Source organism: Sabethes cyaneus, chromosome 3, assembly GCF_943734655.1.
Source record: "Sabethes cyaneus chromosome 3, idSabCyanKW18_F2, whole genome shotgun sequence".
Lineage (NCBI taxonomy): Eukaryota > Metazoa > Arthropoda > Insecta > Diptera > Culicidae > Sabethes > Sabethes cyaneus.
The window spans coordinates 118,163,990-118,191,241 of NC_071355.1; the positions used below are offsets into that span (position 1 = coordinate 118,163,990).

The 27,252-nt window shown below is 40.2% G+C and overlaps 1 protein-coding gene across 8 annotated transcripts in view; it reads left to right on the top strand.

Annotated features, from left to right (window-relative positions):
• LOC128742843 (basement membrane-specific heparan sulfate proteoglycan core protein) overlaps positions 1–27,252 on the top strand; it is a 1,551,467-nt gene that overhangs the window by 405,928 nt on the left and 1,118,287 nt on the right. For 6 of the 8 annotated variants that reach the window (XM_053839324.1, XM_053839321.1, XM_053839325.1 and 3 more), the window contains one exon: positions 16,752–16,862. In XM_053839324.1, coding sequence (XP_053695299.1) covers positions 16,752–16,862 — 111 coding nt within the window. Of the gene's footprint in view, positions 1–7,331; positions 7,609–16,751; positions 16,863–27,252 lie in introns of all 8 variants that reach the window. The other 2 variants (XM_053839329.1, XM_053839327.1) reach the window with 2 other exon arrangements.

Sequence of the window (27,252 nt, forward strand, 5' to 3'; positions counted from 1 at the left end):
AAACTTGCAGGACGATCGACGAGCGGAGAGAGGTGAAAGCCGGCATTGAACGAGCGCGAACCAGTTCGGCTAAGATAGCTGCCCGTCAACGATACGCCGAACTAGAGAGGGCTGTTAAACGTGCTTGTAGGCGGGATAAGAGAGCCTGGACTAACTGCCTATCCGAACAGGTGGCGGTTGTTGTACGACATTAATCGCCGCCTTAGCGGTGCCAGGATGAATACAAAGATGCCGCTAAAGGACAATTACTGACTGACCGTACAGAACAGCTTAAGCTTAACATTTTTGACAACTCTTCCGAGTTTCAAATGTCAGAGACCAACAAAACCAACAGCGTATGGAACCCACAGTTCGTCGAATTAATCGCGTCAGCTCGGAGGTGCCATCGCTGGATGAAATTGTAGCAGCCATCAAAAGTATGAAAGCCAATAGAGCGCCAGGGATAGACTGTATTTTAGCCGAAATGCTTAAAGCTGACCCATCTTTGTCAGCCCAAATGATGATCAGATTTTCAGTAATATATGGGAAACTGCAACTATTCCGGTGGACTGGATGCAGGGCATATTGGTCAAAGTCCCTAAAAAAGGAGACCTAACTGAATGCGGTAACAGGCGTGGCATCACGTTGCTCTGTATTACTCTCAAAGTACTCTGTAAGGTGATCATCAACCGGATCCAGGAGAAGATCGACGCTACTCTTCGGCGGCAGCAAGCTGGATTCCGTGCTGGCCGATCATGTGTAGACCATATCACAACGCTCCGCATATTGGAGCAGATCTACGAATTTCAGGACTCCCTTCTGCTGGTGTTTTTTGATTTCGAAAAGGCGTTCGAGCGACTCAACCACGAAAACAGCTGGGGCGCACTTAGGCGTGCGAGGCGTTCTCTTGCAAGGTTTTGCACGACGGCGTCTTGTCCGACCCTATAAGGGTTACTGCTGGCGTGAGACAGGGCTGCATTTTATAACCTCTTCTGTTTCTCATCGTTATGGATGAGATATTAGTTGGACCAATTGACAGTAGACTACATTGAAGATTGCCTTGGAATCCTCTGACCATGGAGCAGCTAAATGACCTCGACCTAGCCGACGACATTGTCTTGCTCACACAATGCCGAAACGATATGCAGAGCAAGTTAGATGACCTGTCCGAGAGCTCCCAGGCAGCAGGTCTCACATTCAATGTAGCAAAAACACTGACAATTCCACCAACTTCACAGTAGTAGGACAAGTTGAGCAGGTAGACGCCTTTCAGCCAGACAACGCCCGATGGTGGTACCAAGACTGATATAGCCACACGGATTAGGAAAGCCAGGGGTGCCTTTGCAGGTCTGTGAAACATTTGGGGCTCAGGCCAGATCACTCGTCGTACGAACTCCCGAATCTTTAATTCAAATGTGGTGCGACTCAGTGGAAACAACGCAAAAACTGCAGGTATTCATTGACCGGTGCCTGCGATATATCATTCGTGCCTGGTGGCCTGACAACTGGATATCCAACGAGGAACTCCATCGTCGATGTCATCAACGGCCGATAGCAACAGAAATTCGTGACGTAGGTGGAAGTGGATCGGACATACCTTGAGGAAAGGAGCGAACGAGATCTGCAGAGAAGCACGCGACTGGAATCCACAAGGACAGCGTAGAAGAGGCAGACCTGGAGGCTCATGGCGACGGAGCTTAGCCAACGACATCCGGGCTGTAGATGACAACCTGTCCTGGCGACAAGTAAAAGCCATGGCGGGTAACCGTCAACAGTGGAGATCTCTGATTTCATCCCTTTGTTCTGCCGGACCGGCGGACATGGACACATAAGTAAGTAAGTAAACCCGCCAGAAGCGCGCGCCTACTAAACGAGGGTCTACCTACCTCTGCGGAGCTAGTCGAATCAATACTCGAAGATGGATGGGACGGGATACGATTAACTGTCAATGAAACCTCAACCGCGGTGCTAGGAGAAGAAACCTTAAGAGCACGGAATGGTTGGTTTGACGAAGAACGCCAGCATTCATTGAAGAGGAAAAAATATATAAGCTTAGCTTAGCTAGGAGCAGGATTCTCGGGTTCTATCGAAACGGTCGATGGACGGTCCCGTATTCTATTTAACATCGCTATTAAAGGTGTGAGCGGGCGTCAAAACAAGAGGAACGATCTTCAATAAAAGTAACCAACTCCGAGCAGAGGACCATGACATCATTACTAAAAACCTTGGGGCGGCGAAGGCAATCTACGCCGATCTAAAACGGAGCATCGTACCCCTGGTAAAAGTCGGGAGGCTATGGTGGTCCAGCCAAGTCGCAAGGATATACCACCGATATCAGGAATAGAGAGATCCTACGTACTAGATAGCTCCACCAAGTTGAAGCTGACTTGCGAGTGTCGAGATGCTCAACTAATTAGCGACGACTAGCCTAGGTCAAGTACAATGGAAACGAGTTCTATCTGCTTCTGTAATCTAAGCATAGAGAGAGAGAGGTTAGGTTGGTAATTTGTCTAATCTAAATCTTTATCTGCATGTTTGGGCGAAAAATGTCCTGAGTTTTAAATGGACCGATATGGTCACCCTAGTTTTACATCAAAAATCGTTCAAAAACACTTTAATAAATAATCGTTACAACGTAAACAAATGACAAGGTTACCAAAACTTTTATGTGACTGATCAATTTCATATTTTTCGACCAATTTCTGTTTTGATACCCCGTTTGCCATATTACTGAAGAGAATTGAAAACGGCCAATTTTCATTTCCGGTAGAATCGATACCGGATGTTCCGGAGTGTAGGACATGAACTTGCGCTCTACAGGATAATGTAAGATTCATTCATACAATGAACTATTTCATATAATGAGATGAATCAGGTTGGCCATTCCGGAGTAGATTCCCGTGGGGTCATGGGTGGCCAGTCTAGGATTGGAAGTAAAACCTAGCAATATGGGTATCAAAGTTCTTGGAATTAGTTCGGGAGGTGATATTTTTTACATTTCGATGTATTTTGATTGGTTATTTCGAAAACGTTTTCTACGGGGTAACAGACCATATCGCAGGATTCAAGATAATGCTTAGCATTATCAGAACAGTTCAAAACGTAGAACTACATTTGAATACAGTTATGCATTTGGAACCAGTTCCGAAATTATTAATCAGTACTAAACTGGCCATATCAGTACAAAACATCTAAAAGATCCGCTAAACCAATCCTAATATTGGATTAGGCACGCAACTGGTCATCTGTAACCCTACAGGAACACAATTCTGGAATGGCCAATGCGATCTAAAGTCACCAATTTATATAATAAGTTGAAAAAAGGGTACACAATGTCATGTTCAAAGCCAATAGCTTTGCTGAAAGCTGATATTCTTTCAAAATAAGCGGCGTCCCACGTTTTACCGGACATTGCTCCAAAATTACCGATTCCCGGGAACTACATGCCTTTTGATGGCCAAATGCTTTATCTAATCAAAACTAGATAAATGTACGAATCAAATGCCACTGGTTTCATCCAAATCGGTTCAAGATAACCAAAGTTATAAACATAGCAAATCATGGGTACCCGGGTACCCTTGTCGCCCTCCTACGTAATAAAAAAATTCAAGTGCCTCTCATTGGCAATCCCCTTTATGGATATGCACCAAAAAATCCTCAATTACTTAAGATCAACGAGTTTTACGATGTCAGAAAATTTCAATGTCGTATGTTTTAAATTGAATGAGTTATAACTATTTTAAAACTGAAAAGGTACCCGGGTACCCTGTTGCACACATAACGGTTAAGTAGATTTCTAGTTTTATTTCACATGCTACTTATGACGTCAAAAAAAAAATCCCACTGCGATCTGGAATATCTCCGGTAAAATGGAACCAAAATTTATTAACCTATTTTTTCATTAAAGGTCAATCTATTGTGGTTCTTTTAAGGCTAATTGCATAAAAATCGAATTAAAATAAGTGGAGATAGAGCCAAAAGTATAACTGCAAGTACCATAATTTTTTATGTCGGGGACGTAAAGGTTAAAGGTGAAAGTTCTCTCATTGTCGGAAATGATGACCTCTGGTATGGAATTCCGATAGAACCATTGATCTTTTAAAATGCTGCACAAGGCTGAACTTTCCAATTTCCTCACAGGATTTACCGTTATCCGTTACAAATACGAGAAGGAGTCAGATATCACAAGGATATGTTGGTTTTCTTTACGATTGATCGGTATTGATCCAATAAAGTTAATGGACATAACAGCGTATTTGTCCCATTTAGGGTGTTACGGGGACAAAGGGATGTTTAATTTTCTCAAAGGTATAATAGTATAATAGTCGGGCAAGCATTTTTTCGAATCCAATGTGCATGCTTTCTTCGTGATTCAATCTGAGGAATTCCGGGATTTCATCCGGTTGCGAAATGATCTTCCACACGAAGGGGCAATCGAATGGTTCGTCTTTTGCGGTTACAAATTTATTCAAAATTCCGTTTTTTACCTTAAAATTCACATATTTCTCTGGTTGCTTTTGTACTTCAGATTATCGTACCAGCTGTCAGCAGCAAAGAATTGGGTCACAGTTATACTAGGGGACAGTGCGTGTTAGAACTGGAATAATCTCGGTACCGTTGCCGTCTGGAACGCACTACGCGAGCTTCTTCGGTTACTCTTTTTCCTAGTTTCTCATCAATTCTCTCTCGGAATGATAAGGTGTACTGGGTAGAGTTCTAAATTGAAAGACTGGCCATATCACTCAAAAACTCGCATCATTAAACCAACGACACTCACTGATTACGTGAAACGTGTGTCGCTGGTTTAATGGTGACAAGTTCTTGCGAGCTACTGAGTTGCCATGGCCAGTCTCTCAATTCAGAACTCTAGTACTGGGGCATAATGAAGAGATTGTAATTCTAAACTTGAAATACTCACAGTAAGAGATACGCGGAAACTAAAGCCAACGATTTGGCATCAGTGTACAAAAACTGCCAGCACTTGCTGCGAAGCAAAATGCTGTAACAGTGTGACTTGATTGTTTTCAACATGATCCGTTTCTGTTTTGTTTACATTCAATTTTCCACAACAGAACGATATATCTTTCAACTTAATCAATGTGACATGCATTGCAAAGCTTTATACACACTGTGTACGAGTATAATATTCAAGGTGCGTCACAATAGCTTAAGTAGATTTCATAACTATTTCAATACTAGTTAATCAAACATTTAAGCAAACAGTGTGCGTGTTCGATTGGCTCCCTTTTGACAATTCTCACTGCTCGATTGGCTCCCAAGACGGCTGCTTCCGCGTGTCTCTATACTCTGAGTATTTCTACTCTTCACCTACCCAAACCCTCTTATTTCCATCAACCAGCGATGCCAATCTTGCAGATATTTGTGCATGCATAAATTTGGGACCCTCTTTTTTGACGTAGGACTATGTCGTTGTTTACTATACTGGGACTGGGTAGCACTTTGTGAAAACGAAAATAGAAGTGCAACGTTTGAATGAAAGATTTCAAATGGTAAAAACTACTAAACTACTGAACGAAACTGAACAAGTTATATGTCGTTGGACAATTTTATGAAGGGGTTAAGAGAGCAATTTTATGGAGAGCGTAAGAGGGGAGGCTCCTAAACAAATGAAACACAAATATCCTCAAAACTCTAGAACTAATCAAGCAAAAGGAACCAAATTTGGCATGTGGGGTTTTTTGGAGGTAAGAATTCTTTATATGGTGTGCTAAGACCCCTTCCCGTTCTAAGAGAAGGGGCTCCCATGCAAATGAAACACAAATTTCCTCAAAACTCGAGAACTAATCAAGCAAATGGAACTAAATTTGGCATGTGGGGGTTTTTGGAGGTAAGAATTTTTTCCATGGTGTGCGGAGACCCCTTCCCGCTCTAAGAGGGGGGGGGGGGCGTCCCATATAAACGAAATACAAATTTCCTCATAACTCTAGAACTAATCAAGCGAACCAAATTTGGCATGTGGGGTTTTAGAAGGCAGGATTTTTTTTCAATGGTGTACTGAGACCCATCCCTCTTTTAACAGGGGGGCTCCTATACAAATTAAACACAAATTTCCTCATAACTCGAGAACTAATTAAGCAAATGGAACCAAATTTGGCATGTGTGGGTTTGGAGGCATGAATTTATTTTATGATGGTTTGAAACTCCTCACCCCTGTGGTAGGAGGATAAGGACTCTCATTAAAAAAAAACAGAAATTTTTGCGTATGTGCCATATTTTCTGCTGTGTAATAAGTGGTAAGCTGTAAGCTGTGAAAGTAAACTAGTAAAACTTTCTCGGAGCAAAATACAGTAAATCGACGCCGCTAACTTACGTGCCTGTTGACATTTATGTCAAAAGAGAAGGACGTCATATTTGCGATGAACGTGCTTTGGTTATGATGCTATTTGTATTCAATGGCCCTTTTAAAGGACACAAGCGAGTTAAAGTAAGATTATTGAAACATTTCAAGCTACGCATAATCATATTTAATACAATAATTTGTGAGCTGGTCATTCATTACAATTTCAACATTTATGATGCACACAAGTGGTTTGTAAAAAAAATCTCTATGTCTCAAAGGTTGTAGGGGTTTCAAAGTCACCATTGCATTCAATGAAGAATTGAATCTGAATATTTCGCTCTTCTCATTTAAACATTCACTTAAACAACGGCACTCACAGATTTTTACAAACATACATATGCCAGAAATGCAATTTACATTAGTCTTTGATCTAATGATCTGATATAGTCCTACGTCACCCTTTCGTACAACCCTTAGGGCTGTATACCTTGTAGTTTTTCTCCGCAGTATATTATTTTCTCAGTCTAATCTTTTGTATAACAAAAATTGTTTGTGGAGTACTTTAAACTTCAGAAACATTAGTAAAACTAGAACTAACAGGAACTAAAATAATTGGTGGGTCCCAAATGTATGCATGCACAAATATCTGGAAGGTTGACATCGCTGCCATCAACATGAATGCATTATTTCTCGATCAACATGTCAAAAGGTCCAATGTGCAAATGAGAGATTCTCTTTGCGTCTCCTCTCTTATGCTTATTACACCGGCATAAACGCATCTCAACCGAATTTTAAAAAAATAGCTAGTCATTAACGCCAGCAATCGTTTCATGCCAAAAACAGGCATTCAAGTGCGTATATGTCGCCGTGATAAGCGTAAGAGAAGAGACGCAAAGAGAATCTTTCATTTGCACATTGGACTTTTTGAAATGTTGCTCGTCATTTAGTTGTACAAAATAAGCGCCGTAAGCAGTTAAATTTATTACCGGTTTCGTATCGTTATTTTAGTAACTAATTTGATAAAGGAGTTAATGTTTTTGAAATACAACAGTTTTGCTCTGCCATCCCTACCTTTTGCAGCACATATCATGAATAGAGAGCTGAAACTGTTTAAATAGATTTTAGCAAAAAGAAACGGAGAACAGCCTTCTACCGGTATCAATGTGACAAATTCTTGTCTTGTGTTATATACAGTGCAATTACAAGTGATTACAATATTTAGGAATAAAGGAGCTCTATACAAAAGGTTAAGTTATCTGATATGGGAACTCTTAGGCTTCAGATTATTATGATCAGCACAGTAGTATTCTATGCAGCATATGCAAGAGGTAAATATGTAATTTTATCGACAGATTCAAAGTAGATTAGGTACGCTTTTTCCCAAAATTAATACATTTGTTATACTTTTAGCTACCATATATCTATTTTGTGTTTTGCATGGATTTTATTGGTATATTTTCTATTAATTAAATGAATTTATTTATTTATTTATTTTTACCTTTGTCATACTATATAACAAAGGTTAAGAAATTGGTCAAAAATATCAGAGAGGTTGTGTACAAGACACGACCGCATATAGGTGACGCAGGACTACATAAGTCTCTTTGTGGCGATAGTAGCATATATCCATGCATGTAATAATACGATTCTTCGATTGTATACCATTCCCCCGAAAACCATTCCCCAGAAATCCATTTCCCAGAATTCGAAACCCCAGAATGACCCATTCCCCAGAAAACTATTTCCCAGAATATACCATTCCCCAGAAAACCATTCCCCAGAAAGTCATTATCCCGAAAATACCATTCCCCAGAAAGCCACTTCCCAGAACCTACCATTCCCTAGAAAATTTTGTCCAAGAATGAGCCACTTAGAAAGTTATGATAGATCATTCGGGCGAACGTTACTGGGCCGAATATCAGTAGCTCTAATAACACTAGCTCGACTGTAATTCTAGCGGTTTGGAGGATCTCACCGTTTCAGTTATGAATCATTACGAGGACTAAAGATTTGTAACTAACGGTCAGTAAACCTAGGCAAAGGAATAAGAAGAGGTGTTTTCTGCCTAAGAAACAAAAACAGTTGTCACACAGTGTTGTTAATCAAACAGAATCAACAGGTAATCAGTTACTATGATTGAGTATAAAGAACAAACAGCTGGAATTTATTGCGAAAACTGAATTGATGATTTCCAAGACCTGCACTGCCTAAAAGCATTGTATTGTACCTTAGTTTACCTCCTTTTTGAAAACGCCAACGCGCGCCTAATTTGGACTCCGCATAAACTTTATTGGAAGCTTCAAAATGAACGAGTGCGCAAGAGGTTCAAACAATTGGCCTTGCGTAGTTTGCCTTGGCACAACCTGGAAAATTATCCCGATCGCTACTGCTTGCTTGATCTAGATAATTAGAACGTCGAAGCACCGCAATTACTTTCGTTAGGGAATTTCCGTGCAGTACAAGGATCTTTGTGACCATTCCCACCAATAATTCTACCAATTCGCCCTAGTCAATTGTTGGGGGGCTGCCCCCCGCAGTGGCCGGCGCTTCCGACGGCGGGACGCCGGCAAAAACTCGCGGGTAGCCCCCCCGCAGAAACCACCTCTATTTAGGTGCGGGCGTTTTCCTAGGCATACTGACTAGTAGGTGTTATCCCTTAGTTTAGTCCGAACGATCGGCAGCGAATAAGGACAGCATATACTTATAAATTGACGAGACCGACACTTAAACACCTCGTCTAAAATTCGTTTTCCTAGGTTTACTGAACTCTAGTTACAATACTTTAGCCATACCCCTCGCAATAATTAATTTACAGTTCGAAATTATTAATCGGCAAAGCTGCTGTTATAGAAACTTTAATCCGCTGGTGTTACATGCGGGTATGTGGAATTCAGGGTATTGGGGATACGGGAAAACAGATTCTTCTTTTCTAATTTTGCTTTTTGTTGTAAGCCAGCCCTTTTTATTTCTAACTTTCTTTCTTGGGAATGGTTTTCTGGGGATTGGCTTTCTAGGGAATGGTTCGTTCTGGGGAGTGTCTTTCTGGGGAATGGTATATTCCGGAAAATGGTACATTCGGGGGAATGATTTTCTGGGAAATGGTGCTTTCTGGGGAATGGGATTCTGGGAAATGGGTTTCTGGGTAATGGTTTTCGGGGGAATAGTATACAATCCGATTCTTCATGTATACATACACTCAAATCTCGTTTTACGTCCACTATTGGGGGGACGTAAATCAAATCGGTCGTAAAAAAAGTGGGCCGTAATTCAAATTTCGGACGTAAAACGAGAATACGTTAATTAAAATTTTGGACGTAAAACGAGAGGACGTTAATTCAAGTTTTGGACGTAAAAAAAGTGGACGAATTGACATAATTGGTGCCAACATGGAATAACTCGTGATCCTGACCGTATAGAACGTTAGTGTCTTCGACAAAGTTGTTTAGCAGATCAAGGGCTTTTCGTCGGATTGTATGGATTATAGAATTGTCTCACTACGTGACGCTAGTGTATATGTAGTACTCTTATGCAGGCTATATCTTGCGCTGCTGACTATCTAGAAAGTTGCGGTCTCCGGAAGGTTACTTAAATGACTGCCGCCTTCAAGATAGCATGGAAAATAGTGCAAAATTTACTCACTACGTGGCGCTAGCGTATATGTATCATTCTTATACAAGCTGTATCTTACGCTGCTGGCTATCTAGAAAGTTGCGGTCTTCGGGAAAGTTACTCAAATGATTCGCACCTTCAAGTTCGTATGGAAAATAGCGCAGAATTGACTCACTACGTGGCACTAGCGTATATGTATCATTCTTATACAAGCTGTATCTTGCGCTGCTGACTATCTAGAAAGTTACAGTCTTCAGGAAGGTTACTCAAATGACTGCCACCTTCAAGATGGTTCAAATTTGAATATAGGTCCCACTTTCCCTGGTTAATGGGGGAAATGGGACCTATCGCCATGGTTCCGAACATTATCCTTAGATTCATTTCGTGAAAATCGATAGGCCCTTTTTGTAATTAAATCCTCGGAGTGATACCACTGAAGAGTTTTTGTGCTACAAGAATTTTAAAATAATCATTGGTGTGCATTACACAGTCGAATAAATCCCAACTAAACATATTTTCGTTCCCACTTGCCCCGGGGTACCTTATATGTTTCAATTACATATAATAAACATAATTAGGTCTATACGGAAAGAAATCTGTTTCTGTTTTCACGAATAAAAAATCATGAAAAGAAAAAGCTTGACATGTTTAGAGATTTTTAGTTTTGCTAACGTGAGCTGTGTGTTAAAAGTGATGAATGAATGAATGAATGAATAGTGATGAATAGTTCAATGGAAAAATCTGCTACCATAGAAGGAAGAATCCCTTACGATAAACGTGAAGGAGACTATGATATCCAATATTCTGGAAATGCAAATTAAACCACCGGTCTATTTTAATGACGACTGTTCCGGTGCGGTAACAATGACGGCCGCTTTACCCGACGTCGCAAGTGTTGTGGTGAAAGAAGAACCTATGTTTTAGACATCCTCGACGCAGTCGAGAAAGCAGAAACGGCAACGCCTTCCGGTTCCGAACACTTCTCAAGCAGTTCCTAATCCAATGATCGATCGATCGATCCAGGTGAATCTGGCAATATGCCATAATTTGTGGCATTCGAGGCATCTCACTTGTTGCTTTTGTCGCCTTAACAGAAGCAATAAATCGGATGCCATATGAAGCATTCTAAATTTTGCCAAAAACTTGTCCAATCTAAGCCCAATCCCCAACCCAATCGTCCAATGTGTTTTAAACTTTGTATCTTGGATAAACTCAACGATTTCTTCCCCGGGGGGGGACGGATTACTATCAATATAAGTGGCAAAATCTATTGAATCAAAACCTTAAATTAAAAAGAGTGACCATGTCTGTTTTAGCAATTGATATTTGTTAAAAGTTCATGTAAATAAACCAGCCAGATTTGTCATTTGACAGCTAAATGACGTCATCGTGATTTCAAGATTTCAATCCAAAAGCGCATGATATCATGAGTGAAATTCCTCTTACCAGGAATTTTATTGATCGTTCTAAGTTGAAAGATTCATGATTCCACTATATCACGCGCAAGACAAGACGGCCTGGCGAGGGTGAACATATACATTCCAGAACTTTTGTTCACCAACTCTTATCCCTGCCTCCACGTGGTGCCGGCTGAGATACGCAACCTCGGTTGTCGTACGCTAGCAGGGAAGGGGGCAGAGTGTCTCCCGCCCACCCTAAGATGGCAGCTCCGTCAACGGGATAAGGACCTTAGGTTAACAGCCTTTTGTACCGGACAACAAAAAATTAATGAAAATGGAAGAAGACATCTATCTGGATTATTGGCAACGACCTTTGAAAACACGGACACGAATCGTAACATGAAATATACTGACCCTTTCCCAGCAAGGCATGCTGGCTCAATTTACAAGGAAAAATGGCTGCCTGAAGCTTGAAATCCTGGGGCTGAGCGTGATTCGCTGAGCGTGATTCGCTGATCGAGTATTGGCGAACACAAGACATCATCCAGTCAAGTCATCATCCAGACAAGTCATGCTCTACTCTAGCATACGATGTGAAATACTTCTCGATGAAGAAGAGTTGGATTCCTACATGCAACCCTGATGAAATGGCAACCAATAAACGAAAGAATAATCGAGATTCAGAACACGAATTAGAAACCTTTTTTTTGTGTGTGTGGATATTATCACTACGACCAGCATTTTGATCTATTGTGATCTTATCCAAGTGTTGTTCCGCACTTCGTTGTTATTGCAGTATCGCTACAGAGTGAGCGAACTGCTTATTATCCGTGCTTAAAGTGTCGGTGTGTTTTCACCTTTTTTTCCCTCTACGCTTCTTACTACTTTTCAACCAATTTAGCTCTAGAGCCAGGAAGTCCGGAGACTAGTTACTATTTGTCCTTGGACAAGAGGCTTCATTCGCACCTCGAGCAAGTATCATTCTAATAACCAGTCCCGGCTAAAGGCTTGATCATGGTCGGTAAAGTAGAGTTCAGCACAGAGTGAGGGTGTGTATGTGTGTATGTATGTGTTCCTTACTGCTTATGCATTCCCAATCTCGTTCCTAGAACCAGGAAGCGGAACAAGCTATAATTTGCCCTTGAACAAGAGGCTTCATTCGCACCTCAAGCAAGTACCACTCTTATAACTTGCCCAGGCAAGAGGCTTTCATTGTTAGTAAATGCAGAATGCAGTAGGAAGGATGTGGAGGGGCCTGAGAATAAACCCATGCTAAAGTCACTTAACATCGAATGGCCTGATTCTACTAAGATTCGAACCCAAGACCACTCGCTTGTCAAGGCAGACTCGGTAACCTTACGGCTACAGCCCCCCCCATTAGAAACCTTACAGCAATCCAGTGCTATGCGCCAACAAATGCTGCTGACCTGCGAGAGTAAGAGAGTTTCTACAGCCAGCTGAATAGCATGGTTGAGAAAAAAATCCACATCGTCAACTTCAAAGCGAAGATTGACTCAAACAACGCCAAAATCTTAAATTTAAAAATGGTTTTCTGTCTATCTGTCTGTCGGGATGTTTCTTATAGAATCGAAAACTACTGAACCAATCGGCGTTAAAATTTGCATGTAGAGGTTTTTGGGGCCAGGGAAGGTTCTTATGATAGTTAGATAGCCCTCCCACCACTAAGAGGGGGGGCTCCCATACAAATGAAACACCAATTTCTGCATAATTCACGAACTAATCAAGCAAATGGAATAGTATTTGGCATGTGGGTGTTTTTGGTGACAAGAATTTTTTCTATGGTAAATTGAGCCCCTGCCCTCTTTAGAAGGGGAATTATGACTCCTCTACCCTTTAAGAGGGGGGGCTTCCATACAAATGAAATACAAATTTCTTCATAACTCGAGAATTAATCAAACAAATGGAACCAAATTTGGCATCTGGGGGGTTTTGGAGGCAAGATTTTTTTTATGATGAGTTAGGACCCCTCCCCACTTTAGGAGGAGGGAGGGCTCTTATACAAATGAAATACAAATTTCCTCATAATTCGAGAACTAATCAATCAATTGGAACCATATCTGGCATGTGCGTGTTTTTGGAGGCAAGATTTTTTTCTATGATGAATTAGGACCCCTCCCCACTTGAGGAGGGGGCTCCTATACAAAAGAAAAACAATTTTTTTCATAACTTGAGAACTAATTAATCAAATGGAACCAAATTTGGCATGCGAAGGGTTTAGGAGGCAAGAATTTTTTCTATGGTGAATTAGGGCCCCTCCCCACTTTAGGAGGGGGGCTCCAATACACATGAAAAACAAATTTCCTCATAACTCGAGAACTAATCAATCAAATGGAATCAAATTTGGCATGTGGGGGTTTTTAAAGGCAAGATTTTTTCTATGATAAATTAGGACTCCTCCCCTTTTTAGGAGGGGGGCTCCCATACAAAGGAAATACAAATTTCCTCATAACTTTAGAACTAATCGAGCAAATGAAACTAAACTTGGCATGTGGGTGTTTTGGGAGGCAAATTCTTTTTCTATGGTGAATTGAGACCTCTACCTTCATCAGAAGGTAAATTATGACGCCTTCCCCCTATAAAAGGGGACGCTTTAATACAAATTAAATATGTACAAATTTCCTCATAACTAGAGAACTAATCAATCAAATCGAACCAAATTTGGCATGTGGGGGGTTTTGGAGGTAGAATTTTTTTTATGATGGTTTTAGTCGCCTCATCCCTGTGGTAGGGGGATAAGGACTTTCATACAAATAAAACAGAAATTTCGAACTCGAGAAATTTTAGACTCTTCTATAAAACATTAGTCAAAAACAAGATCAACAAAAACTATCAATTAGGTTTATTTATTTTCATAGGTCTACTGACCTATATTACTTTCTTTCAGTTGGGTCCAAACGAGCGACAGCGATTAAGGAGAGAATAACCCCTGCGAAATGGTACTTTCCACGAAAACATTTTCCGTGAAATGGAACATCCCCCGTTAGGTTTTTCGCGAAATGGTATTCTGCGAAACTCTAAATTTCGCGTTATGGTCAACCGAGAAGTGGTGTTCCGCAAAACGGTATGCGGCGAAATGTTATATAATCATGGCGAGTGTTTTAATGCTATCCGCTTTATTTTATCAGACTAAGCAATGGGGGGAGTTGTTTTCTACTTTACTGTGAGGAAAATTTGTGTAATAAACCACCCATGAACTCCTCAAAAACTTGCAAAATTCGAGATTGTGACAAAAGTCGTCCAGGATTCACGATTTATGAAGAACACAGTTTAATTTGTGGCAATACGGAGTTTGTCGGGTCAGCTAGTTAAATATAAAAATTATTTTTATATTTTTGGTCAACATAGCATAAAAACTCAAAAAAAAAAAAATTTAAGTGTTTGAGCAGTCACTGAAAACCTTGAGCTTTAACTCCATATTCTTCCGAAAAGCTTATTGGAATAGCTTTCATTTGGTACCAAAATCATAAAAATCAATTCAGTGGTTCTAAAGTGATCAATTATTAAAGAAGGAAAGCTTGGCAAAAGTTGGGATTTTTGAGACCACCCTTCCTCAAAACGGGGCTCCCTCAGTGCCAAATGGAAAAATACGGGTGAAAATTTTGTAGCTTTTTTATGGACGGTGGACCAAGCGGGGAAGAGAGGGATAAAAAATATACAATCATCCTAAGAACCGGCCCCAAAAACCCTTGCACTTTAATTCAAAATTTGGACGTAAATCGATAGAACGTTAATTCAAATTTCGTACATAAAATGAAATCATGTAAAATAAATGGACGGTTCGGTAACTTAAACTACCTTTCCGAAGAAAGAAACTTCTTGTACAACCAAGATCATACGTTATGGCAAATAGAAAAAAAAATACAAAAAAAATAAAAAGTACCGCCGGTTCCATACCGTCTTGAATTTTCCAAACCACCTTGAAGACGGCAGTCATTTTAGAAACCTTCCCGAAGACCGCAACATTCTAGATAGCCAGCAGAGCAAGATACAGCTTGTATAAGAATATATGTAGCTAGCACCACGTAGTGAGTCAATTCTGCGCTATTTTCCATACCACCTTGAAGGCGGCAGTTATTTAACCTTCTGCGGCTGAGGTGCCCTAATCTTACCGATTTTGCTGACGTGGTAGTCTGCCGGACACCTAAACTTGACTTAATAATTCTTATTATTGAATAATGGATATTCAGATCTTAATTATTTTAGAATTAAGAACATATATGTGGATTACATAAATATTGGATGTAATAAACCCGCAGATGAGTCGGGAAGACATTACAAACTTCAGAATCAAAATACACTACATAATGCATCTCTTGCATTTGTCTGATTTTCGGTGTCTGTCAGACTACCACCTCAGCCGCAGAGGGTTAAGTAACCTTCCCGAAGACCGCAACTTTCTAGATAGTCAGCAGCGCAAGATACAGCTTGTATAAGAATGATACATATACGCTAGCGCCATGTAGTGAATCAATTCTGCGCTATTTTCCATACCATCTTGAAGGCGGCAGTCGTTTGAGTAACTTTCCCGAAGACGGTAATTCAAATTTCGGACGTAAAACGAGAGGACGTTAATTCAAATTTCGGACGTAAAACGAGAGGACGTTAAATCAAGTTTTGGACGTGAAAAAAGTGGACGTTAATTCAAATTTTGGACGTAAAACGAGAGGACGTTAACTCAAATTTTGGACGTAAAAAAGGTGACGTAAAACGAAATCACGTAAAATGAACGGACGTAAAACGAGTTTCTAGTGTAAATACAAGGTAACTAACCGAGTGACACGCAACTTCAAAAGTAAAATTCAAATGAAGGTCAAGTTATTCGTTTATGGCTCTCTAAGGTGTGCCTGAGGCACTCCACTATTTTCAAGCTGGTTCATCTCTACGAGGATGCTTACTTTATGTGCTTGAGTCGAACATTTTTAAAGATTGGCTAGAGAGATTGGCGGTTTGATCTAAAATTTATGTACTGTTCAAAATATTTATAGTAAATTTTTAATAATATGGAAAAGTAAACACTGTTTTCTTCATTTTTGGTTAGTTATTGTAGATTAGATTTTATTATTTTTTTCTTGCCCCCCCCCTTCGACAATATTTTGAGACCAGGACATAAACTTTTTTTAAATTTGCATAAGCCTAACAGTTTCAATATAATTCGCATCAACGTTGGTTCTAATGCCGTTTTTTGTCTCTATCCTCTATATTGGGAAAATAGGCGCTGGCGCTGACCCACCGTAAATAAACCCATCCAGCACTTTACCTTTGGGAAAAAATTGACAAGAGTTCTTTTAATTTGCAAACATATTTAAATAAAACTTTTTGTGCTAAATATAAAATATCTTGTTATAAGTTAACATGCCTGTCTACACCATATTTTTATATCAACTAATGTTGATCAAGTTACACTGGCACAAAACATATTTTAAAGAAAATACCCATTGCAGATTGTGACATCGACGAATTTACATGCGCGGATAGCAGCTGTATCCCTTCAGAGCAGCAATGTGATGGCCAACAAGATTGTTCACAAGGAGAAGATGAAACGGATTGCTCTGGTAAGATTAAATAAAGTTAATAAAAAAGTTAAAACCGTTTCGTAGTTATACTTACGTAATAATTTCTTCGTAGTTATAAAGTTTCGTAGTTATAAACAACATAATTTCTAAAAACTTAACACACTAGACAAAATGCATAAGGTACTCTGGGGCAGGTGGGAATACCTTCTATAAATGATATTTTGGTCACAGGATTTCGTAAGAGTGTTTTTTTGGCAATAGGTAAACATAATGAGTGTATGAACAAGTTACGTCCGAAAACTAGTTGAATAATTTGACAAACGGCGTTAAATATATGGGTCGAAATAAGGGCGGCACTTCAAAGCACCCGGGGTAACCCGAGCAGGAGCCAATACCTCATCCATACCTAATGAATATCAAACTCAGCTATCATATCTAAATTTGATATTCATTAATCTCATTTTCTCATTTCTTCATTTGTCTCATATCTCATCGAGATATTTATGAGTTTTTTATAAAAATGCGACAATTTTTATAAAAAACTCATAAATATCTCGATGAGATATGAGACAAAATGATGAGACAAGAGACAAAATGACGATGAGAGATGAGACAAAAATGTAAAATAACTTATCAATAGCATATTGGGCTATCATATGCTATTGATAAGTTATTTTACATTTTTGTACTATACTAAATGAATTACTGAATCAGTTATGAAGTTACAAAGAATGACTTACACATGTCTCATTGAGGTATAATACCTCAATTTGTTATTAATTAATTATTGTGCTGGTTTATGTCATATCAAATGAATAACTCACTAAGCAAGTTAAATTTTCTTTTTTGACGTAGGATTACGTCACACTGGGGGTAATTCCAAAAAATAAAAAAATGTCAGCGTCGCGTAAAAATGAAAGATTTAGAACGCTAATAGCTCTGCCAAGTATGAATGAATTTTGATGGTTTGAACACCAAACGATTCAGAATAAATGTAATAATTATGTTTTTATTACAATTTTTATTTTCAATCACTAAATACAGTTAAAATTAACAAAAAATTTCAACTTCAAATTTCTCCATACATTTTCTTTGTGATTACCTTGCTTCACAATCAGGGAAGACAGTTAACCACAGCATCTGTTTAGTGCGGTTTCCTTTTACATGTAGTTTTTTTTGTTTATGTATATAACCATTTGTAGTGAATGCCGTTTTAAAAAATTAGTGCGTCATAAGCTAACAAATAGCAACTTTTTGACGTAGGACTACGTTTTTACCTTTGTTATACTATAACAAAGGTTTAAAAATTGGTCGAAAAACACGAAGTTGATCCGAGGCCCGGACGGCCGAGTCACATATACCAATCGATAAGGTTCGACGAGTTGAGCAATGTGTGTGTGCGTGTGTGTGTGTGTGTGTGTGTGTGTGTGTGTGTGTGTGTGTGTGTGTGTGTGTGACGCTTGACTTTAGTCGTCTGTTTCTCGGAGATGGCTGAACCGATTCGTTTGCTATTACGCTTATTTGAAAGGTGTTATCACGTTGTAGATCACTATTGAATTGTTTTGCGGTCCGACATTTTGTTTAAAAGTTATAAGCAAAAATGTAAAAATTACGTGACATGATTTTCTCCGGAACCGCTCAACCGATTTCAACAATTTTAGTATCAAATGAAGGCTATTGTTACTGCAAATTTTTTAGAGAGTTATGGGAGAGTTTTATCGCAAACAATCAAGCGGTGCAAAAGTTATGCTTAAAAATGTGCTTTCTTGTGTTTTTTGATTGGATGTTTAATTTGAAAGTTATGAGCAGTCGTGTACAGCATAATAAAAGTTACAATTATTTATAACGATTTTAACCAGATAATTAATCAGATTTCAATTATTTTAGTATCAAACAGGAGACCTTAACATTATTAGGGTGACCGTAAATCTACCTATTAGGGTGATACAATTTTTTGTTTTTTTTTCGAATGCGTCCAAAAAGTACAGTGTCTCCGCAAAAGTTATAGAACACAGTAAAATAAGCAACTTTGCTGTACATAGTAACTATCTATCTCTTACTGGTTGCGAAGTGTTACGATTTTTTTAAAAATGCAGCGAAAATTAAAAAGTTGAGATATCGAAAAGCGGTTACGTCACAATTTAGATAAGCAATTTTTACACGTCCAAAAAAAATCACCCAAATCGATCCTCTAGATACTGCGATACACGCACAGTCGCTGAAAACATATGATTTCGAGGAGAGCACGTTTAAACTATTGTACAGCACTGCACTTCCCTTTAAGTGATTCAACAGTTTTACTGTAAATTCTCAACGAGACCACGTACCGAAAAATACTATGAGCTCAACATTTCTAAAGATAACAGCAAAACAAACAAGTTTTTCGACTTTACAGTGAGGGTCCCCCTTAAATATCAATCCTGCCCAAGAACTTTGCACACGATTTTTTGATTGCTTTCAAGTATTCTACAAATCTGTCAGTATATTCGCAATGACGGCACCGCACGACCTCTTTTCCACTTACAGAACTGCCCGTAGCTGAATGCGTGAAAATTATTTCCGACATGTTTCTGTCTTTTGCACTGTTTAACAAATCGCTATTCTACTTCACGCATACTTGAAACTAATGTAGGTGTCTCCACTGCGGCGCCGTCATAGCGAATTACATATGCATGCATATGTGTTGATGATAACTACCATTACTGCCTATAAATGCATAACAGTCCCATTTGATTTTCACCACTTTTGAGATGAGCCTGGGAATCATCTTTAAATTGTTCATGCTTTCAATATTTCAAACAGTAATGTTATGTTTGTTCCCAAAATTTTGAAAAATATATCAAACTATATCAGTCACAAGTTACAAATAAACGCAAAACAGTCTCAGTAGTGAAAACATAGCAATAAACATCTGCTTTTTGGAAATGCCTGGACTGATTTGACTGAATAACTACCAAACGCAAAGTTTTGTGGCCTAGAAGAATTCTATTGAACAGAATTTGGATCGGATGTACGGTTCCGAAGATATGTCCGGAACAAGTTCCGGAATATATGAAACTTGAACTTAGAAGCACCTTGAATCATAACAAACCCGTCATGCGACACCACCAAGTACTCGAAGTTGCAAAACTAGACCATTGGTAGTCGTACAACATGTTCAAGACATCCATCAGGACGGCCACGTCTGAACACGTCCGGGAATGTTCCGGATCGGGGATCAGTTTCTGAATTGAACTAAAATACAACATGTGACATATTTAAGTACTCAAAATTAAAAAAGTAGTTCATTTGTCGTCATATAAAGAGTCCAGGATTACATTGGCCACAGTCGGACACGTTATAGGAACGTTCCGAATAGATCCGGGAAAACGGCCAGTTTCTAACTTAAACCAAACCCCAGAATGCGACCCCGCTATTAACTCAAAATAACAAATTACAAATAAAAGGAAGACATTTTTTGTTTATTTTGAAACATTATACAAATTTATCAGTAATAAGAGATACATAGACATGCATATGTATTGATGATACCATAGTGTTATAACAATTGAATTAGGCCATTGCAAATATTTTATAAAGTTTTTGTCCTTCCGGTGTTCGGCATGTCAATCCATCCAGCCGGGCCATCGAAACGAATTCAAATGTCATTATGTTTTTTAGCATGTACCAAAGACGTACCATAACGTACCTCCGAGGATTTTTAACGTACTTCGTTATTTATATGATTTTCATGGACCGGCCCAAATCTTAACTTTACGAAGTCCACATTAGCAAAAAGTTGATGTACCAACGACGTACCTAAAGAATCTGAACTTTGAATAGGACGTATTTAAAAAAAATTTCATATAAAGTTCGATAACTTTTTCAAAAAACTTTGTATGTTGAATTAAACCACAGATTTGAGTTCACGGGAAAATTCTAGTCTGATTTCATATTTAAAACCTAATACTTAAGTGAAAATAAAAAAGTTATATTAAAATACAGCATAATTTGGGTGTTCTTCAAGGAAAAATTTATAGCATTAAAAAAAACTTTGAAAGGCGATACTGATTTTCCGGAAAACATGTATCGGATAAAACAAGCAATTGAATGAGAGAAAATCATCACTTGAACTATATTTGATTATAGAAACTACGTATTTTTCTAAATTCCGCTCTATGAGGGGAAAGTTCACTAAATTTTCGAAAACTCGGAAACTATTTTGGTACGTCATCGTACCAACACCAGAATCTCAAAATAAATGTATTTCCAACATTTTCTGGGAATGCCGTTATCAGCCGATCCATATTTCAGTGCTTAAGCTACGTATTTTTCTAAATTCCGCTCTTTGAGGGGAAAGTTCACTAAATTTCCGAAAACTCGGAAACTATTTTGGTACGTCATCGTACCTACACCAGAATCTCAAAATAAATGTATTTTCAACATTTTCTAGGAATGCCGTTATCAGCCGATCCATATTTCAGTGCTTAAGCTACGTATTTTTCTAAATTCCGCTCTTTGAGGGGAAAGTTCACTAAATTTCCGAAAACTCGGAAACTATTTTGGTACGTCATCGTACTAACACCAGAATCTCAAAATAAATATATTTCCAACATTTTCTGGGAATGCCGTTATCAGCCGATCCATATTTTACTGCCTAACCTACGTATTTTTCTAAATTCCGCTATGTCGAGTGTAGAAACAACACTGTGCCTCCTTACCTGTTGGTATACGACCGTAGTTTCCACCGGGGTTGGTTACCCGTTCTCGACTAATAGTGGTCGGCTTCGGTTGGTACCACCTGGAGGTAGGGATAGGAGTTGCTGAATAAGAGGCTAAGGACCACTATGGGGTCTGTTTTGTGCATTATCCAACCATTTACCAACTGCCGCTGTTAGCTCCGCCAGAAAGGTGGGTGAGAGCGGTAGTAAAAAGCAACCAAGGTTGCGGTCGGTAGAAGAAGTTCAGAATCCTCTTGACGCGGGAGTAGTCCTACCTCCTGCTAGTAGCAAGTTAGAGGAAGCAAAAAGGTTGGTAGACGGGTTGTACTTGTTCAACAACCCGCGGTCGAATATCCACCTAGACACCTAGAGCCTCCGCTCTACCGTCATAGCTGCCGAGGTGAAGAGGCTAGAGCTTCTGAGAGATGACGTGAGATCGCCGAAGCTCAGACCATGGCCGCTAAGGCTATACCAAGCAAACAGACGGAAGTGGTCCAGGATGATACAACCGAGACCGAAGATTAATGGTGTCTTGTTAGGCGCAAACCGCCTTCCCAGAAACCAAGGGAGGCCGCGACTGCAAAGCCAAAGCCGAAGCGGGTCCAGAGGGCTATGTGATGGTAGTGAAGCTGACTGGTCAACTGTCGTACGCCGATTTACTCCGCAAGGCGAAGGCGGACCTCAAGTTGCAGGAGCTTGGGGCCAACGTGGTAAAGACCCACCCAGCTCTTCAAGGACCCGACAGTCCTGTAAGCGCCGGTAGGCTCCGCTGTGAAGGTTTTATGAATAAATCCATAAATAAATCCACAATGTTTATTTTAATCGTTTGTTTAATGTTTCATTAAAAAGTAAGAAATGTTTGTATTGTTAATGTGGAACTCCCACACGATATCCCACAGAAGATAGAAATAGGTCACAGATCCCAAAACACCTCCCACTAGAGTCCGAAATAGAGCCATAGACCCCACGCACGCAGCCCACCACCATTTTATTTGGTCGGCCAGCTCCATTTTTCTAGGGGGGCGTAAATCTCTCCTAGGGGAAGCTTAGACCCCCCCCCCACGTTCTAGTTCCGCCAATGTCCTTTTTCCCAAGCCTTTCGTTAATTTGCCCCTCGTCAAGTTGCCCGTTGCCAGCCTACTAAAGTCGGAATGTCCACGTTTCAACTTACAGAACCCCGCTGTGTTATATTTGAAACTAGCTGACCCGACAAACTTCGTATTGCCACAAATTAACCTGTGTTGTACATAAATCATGAATCTCGGATGATCTTTGTCACTATCTCGAGTTTTGCAAGCCCCCCAGTGGGCGGCGCTTCCGACGGTGGGTCACCGGCAACACTCGCGACCGGCTCGTCCTGAATGATCTAGTGTTACTATAGATAGTTTTTGTGGTCTTGTTATTGATTAATGTTTTATGGAACAGTCTCGAATTTCTCGAGTTGGATTAGTTTTTGAGTTTCGCAAAAATTTCTGTTTTATTTGTATGAGAGTCCATATCCCCCTACCACAGGGGTGAGAGGTCCTAACTATCATAAAATAAATTCAAGACTCAAAATTCTCCTACATGCTAAATTTGGTTCCATTTGCTGGATTAGTTCTCGAGTTATGAGGAAATTTGTATTTCGTTTGTATAGGACCCCCCCTCCTAAAGTGGGGAGGGGTCCCAATTCATTATTGAAAAAAAAATTGTCTCCAAAAACACACATATGCCAAATTTGGTTCAATTCGCTTGATTAGTTCTCGAGTTATGAGGAAATTTGTATTTCATTTGTACAGGAGCCCCTCCTCTTAAAGTGGGGAGGGGTCCTAATTCACCATAGAAAATTTTCTTGCTCTCGAAAACCTTCACATGCCAAATTTGGTTGCATTTGCTTGATTAGTTCTCGAGTTATGAGGAAATTTGTATGGAAGCCCCCCCTCTTAAAGGGGAGAGGAGTTATAATTCCTCTTATAAAGAGGGGAGGGGTCTCAATTCACCATAGAATAAATTCTTGTCACCAAAAAAAACACCCACATGCCAAATATTGTTCTATTTGCTTGATTAGTTCTCGAGTTAGGAGGCAATTTGTATTTCATTTGTACAGGAGCCCCCCCTCTTAGAGTGGGGAGGGGTCCTAATTCACCGTAGAAAATTTTCCTGCCCTCGAAAACCTTCACATGCCAAATTTGGTTCCATTTGCTTGATTAGTTCTCGATTTATGAGGAAATTTGTATTTCATTTGTATAGGAGCCCCCCCTCCTAAAGTGCGGAGAGGTTCTTATTCGTCACAGAAAAAATTCTTGCCTCCAAAAACACCTACATGCCAAATTTGGTTCCATTTGCTGGATTAGCTCTCGAGTTATAAGGAAATTTGTATTTCGTTTGTGTAGGAGCCCCCCCCCCCACTTAAAGTGGGGAGGGGTCCCAATTCATCATAGAAAAAAATTTTGTCTCCAAAAACACACACATGCCAAATTTGGTTCCATTTGCTTGATTAGTTCTCGAGTTATGAGGAAATTGGTATTTCATTTGTACAGGAGCCCCCCCTCTTAAAGTGAGGAGGGGTCCTAATTCAACATAGAAAATTTTTTTGCCCTCGAAAACTTTCACATGCCAAATTTGGTTCCATTTGCTTGATTAGTTCTCGAGTTATGAGGAAATTTGTATGGAAACCCCCCCTCTTAAAAGAGAGAGGAGTTATAATTCCCCTTATAAAGAGGGGAGGGGTCTCAAATTACCCTAGAATAAATTCTTGTCACCGAAAACACCCACATGCCAAATTTGGTTCTATTTGCTTGATTAGTTCTCGAGTTATGCAGAAATTTGTGTTTCATTTGTATGGGAGCCCCCCCTCTTAGTGGGGGGAGGGGTCTCTAACCATCACTAAAACCTTTCCTGGCCCCAAAAACCTCTACATGCAAATTTTCACGCCGATTGGTTCAGTAGTTTTTGATTCTATAAGGAACACAGGACAGACAGACAGACAGACAGACAGAAATCCTTCTTTATAGGTATAGATTTGTATTTCATTGGTGTAGAAGCCCCCTCTGTTAAAGTGTGGAAGGGTCCTAATTCACCATAGAAAATGTTTTTGCCTCCAAAAACCTCCACATGCCAAATTTGGTTCTATTTGCTTGATTAGTTCTCGAGTTATGAGGAAATTTGTATTTCATTTGTATAGGAGCCCCCCCTACTAAAGTGAGGAGAGGTCCTAATTCATCATAGAAAAAAATCTTGCCTCCAAAAACACCTACATGCCAAAGTTTGTTCCATTTGCTTGATTAGTTCTCGAGTTATGAGGAAATTTATATTTAGCTTATATAGGAGCTTCCCCCTCCTAAAGTGGGGAGGTGTCCCAATTCATCATAAAAAATATTCTTGTCTTCGAAAACCTTCACATGCCAAATTTGGTTCCATTTGCTTGATTAGTTCTCGAGTTATGAGGAAATTTGTATTTCGCTTGTATAGGAGCCCCCCTCCTAAAGTAGGGAGGGGTCCCAATTCGTCATAGAAAAAATTTTGGTCTCCAAAAACACACACATGCCAAATTTGGTTCTCTTTGCTTGATTAGTTCTCGAGTTATGAGGAAATTTGTATTTCGTTTGTATAGGAGCCCCCCCTCCTAAAGTGGGGAGGGGTCCCAATTCGTCATAGAAAAAATTTTGGTCTCCAAAAACACACACATGCCAAATTTGGTTCCATTTGCTTGATTAGTTCTCGAGTTATGAGGAAATTTGTATTTCATTTGTACAGGAGCCCCCCCTCTTAAAGTGGGGAGGGGCCTAATTCATCATAGAAAATATTCTTGCCTTCGAAAACCTTCACATGCCAAATTTGGTTCCATTTGCTTGATTAGTTCTCGAGTTATGAGGAAATTTGTATTTCGCTTGTATATGAGCCCCCCCTCCTAAAGTAGGGAGGGGTCCCAATTCATCATAGAAAATATTCTTGCCTTCGAAAACCTTCACATGCCAAATTTGGTTCCATTTGCTTGATTAGTTCTCGAGTTATGAGGAAATTTGTATTTCGCTTGTATAGGAGCCCCCCCTCCTAAAGTGGGGAGGGGTCCCAATTCATCATAGAAAAAATTTTGGTCTCCAAAAACACACACATGCCAAATTTGGTTCCATTTGCTTGATTAGTTCTCGAGTTATGAGGAAATTTGTATGGAAGCCCCCCCTCTTAAAGGGGAGAGGAGTTATAATTCCCCTTATAAAGAGGGGAGGGGTCTCAAATTGCCCTAGAATAAATTCTTGTCACCGAAAACACCCACATGCCAAATTTGGTTCTATTTGCTTGATTAGTTCTCGAGTTATGCAGAAATTTGTGTTTCATTTGTATGGGAGCCCCCCCTCTTAGTGGGGGGAGGGGTCTCTAACCATCACTAAAACCTTCCCTGGCCCCAAAAACCTCTACATGCAAATTTTCACGCCGATTGGTTCAGTAGTTTTCGATTCTATAAGGAACAAAATACAGACAGACAGACAGACAGACAGACAGACAGACAGACAGACAGAAATCCTTCTTTATAGGTATAGATAACCGTCATCGCCAGCGCCGGAGTTTTATTCACCGCTAAGCCGGTAGTATCGGATTGCGTGGATCCCTCCGATAGGGTCCTGTCGAAGATACACTTGGCGGTGCGGGCCGTAGTGTATGCGGATAGAGTGTGTTGGCGGAAGCAGAGGAATGAAAACGGAGTGGCTAGTGACCTGGATTCTGGAGGAGTAAGGAAGGTATGTGTGATGATAACGGGGCCCGTCGACGAGAAGAAGATAAAAAGGTTAGATAGTTGATAAGAAAGTTGGAAGAGTGATCGATAAGCCAGAAACTGTAGTGAACGAGAATAAATCCCGCAAAAACTAGGACAGGCCGGCCGACCCAGCGGCGTTGGTTCAAGGGGTGCATACCACGCACGTGGCTGTGCTTAGCCGCAACTTACAGTCCAGAGCTCGAAGTACAAGGAACTGATAGAAAAGTCTCTGGGTGAGGCGGGCCAGATCAAGGCCCTGTGGCAGCGTACTCTTCTCGAGGGCAAAAACCTCGCCGAGGTTATGCGGTAGACGACCTGAAAGATGCTCGGAGGGACCAGCTCAATGTTAAGGTTGCGCCTTCAGACATCAAGTTGCGAAAGGCATACGGTGATATGAAAGTCACAACTATAAATGTGCCAGAGGCCATCGCCAACAAAATGTGGGCAAAATTAAGGTAGGTTGGTCCGTGTGCGCACTCCAAGAGGTGATAACGACCGACCAAGAGATGTACGTGACAGATGTGGTAGATGGCATCTACATGTGCAGCTGCTATGCTCCGCCAAGCTGGTCACCGAAGCAGTTTGACTGGATCCTAGACGGACTCAAGAGCCGCAAGCCGGTTGTCGTTGAAGGCGACTTCAGTGCCTGGGCAGTCCAGTGGGGTAGCAGGTGCACTACCTCTAGGAGGCAAAACTTACTGGAAGCTTTGTCCAAGTTGAACGTGAGTATAGCAAACGTGGGTTCCTTCAGTACCTTTTGCAGGGTGGTACAACAATCGATCATCTATAACCCCTTCTGCAGCCCAGCGTTGCTAGCCATCAAGACCTAAAGGGTGTCCGATGAGTACACGTATAGCGACCACCAAGCTACACGGTACACGATTGAACGACGAGGCATCCGTCACGCCGATTGCAGTCGACCGGGTAAAGATGGAGTGTGGAAGCCTTCGATAAAGACCTATTTGTTGCAGTGCAGAGAGCAATGACAGGAATT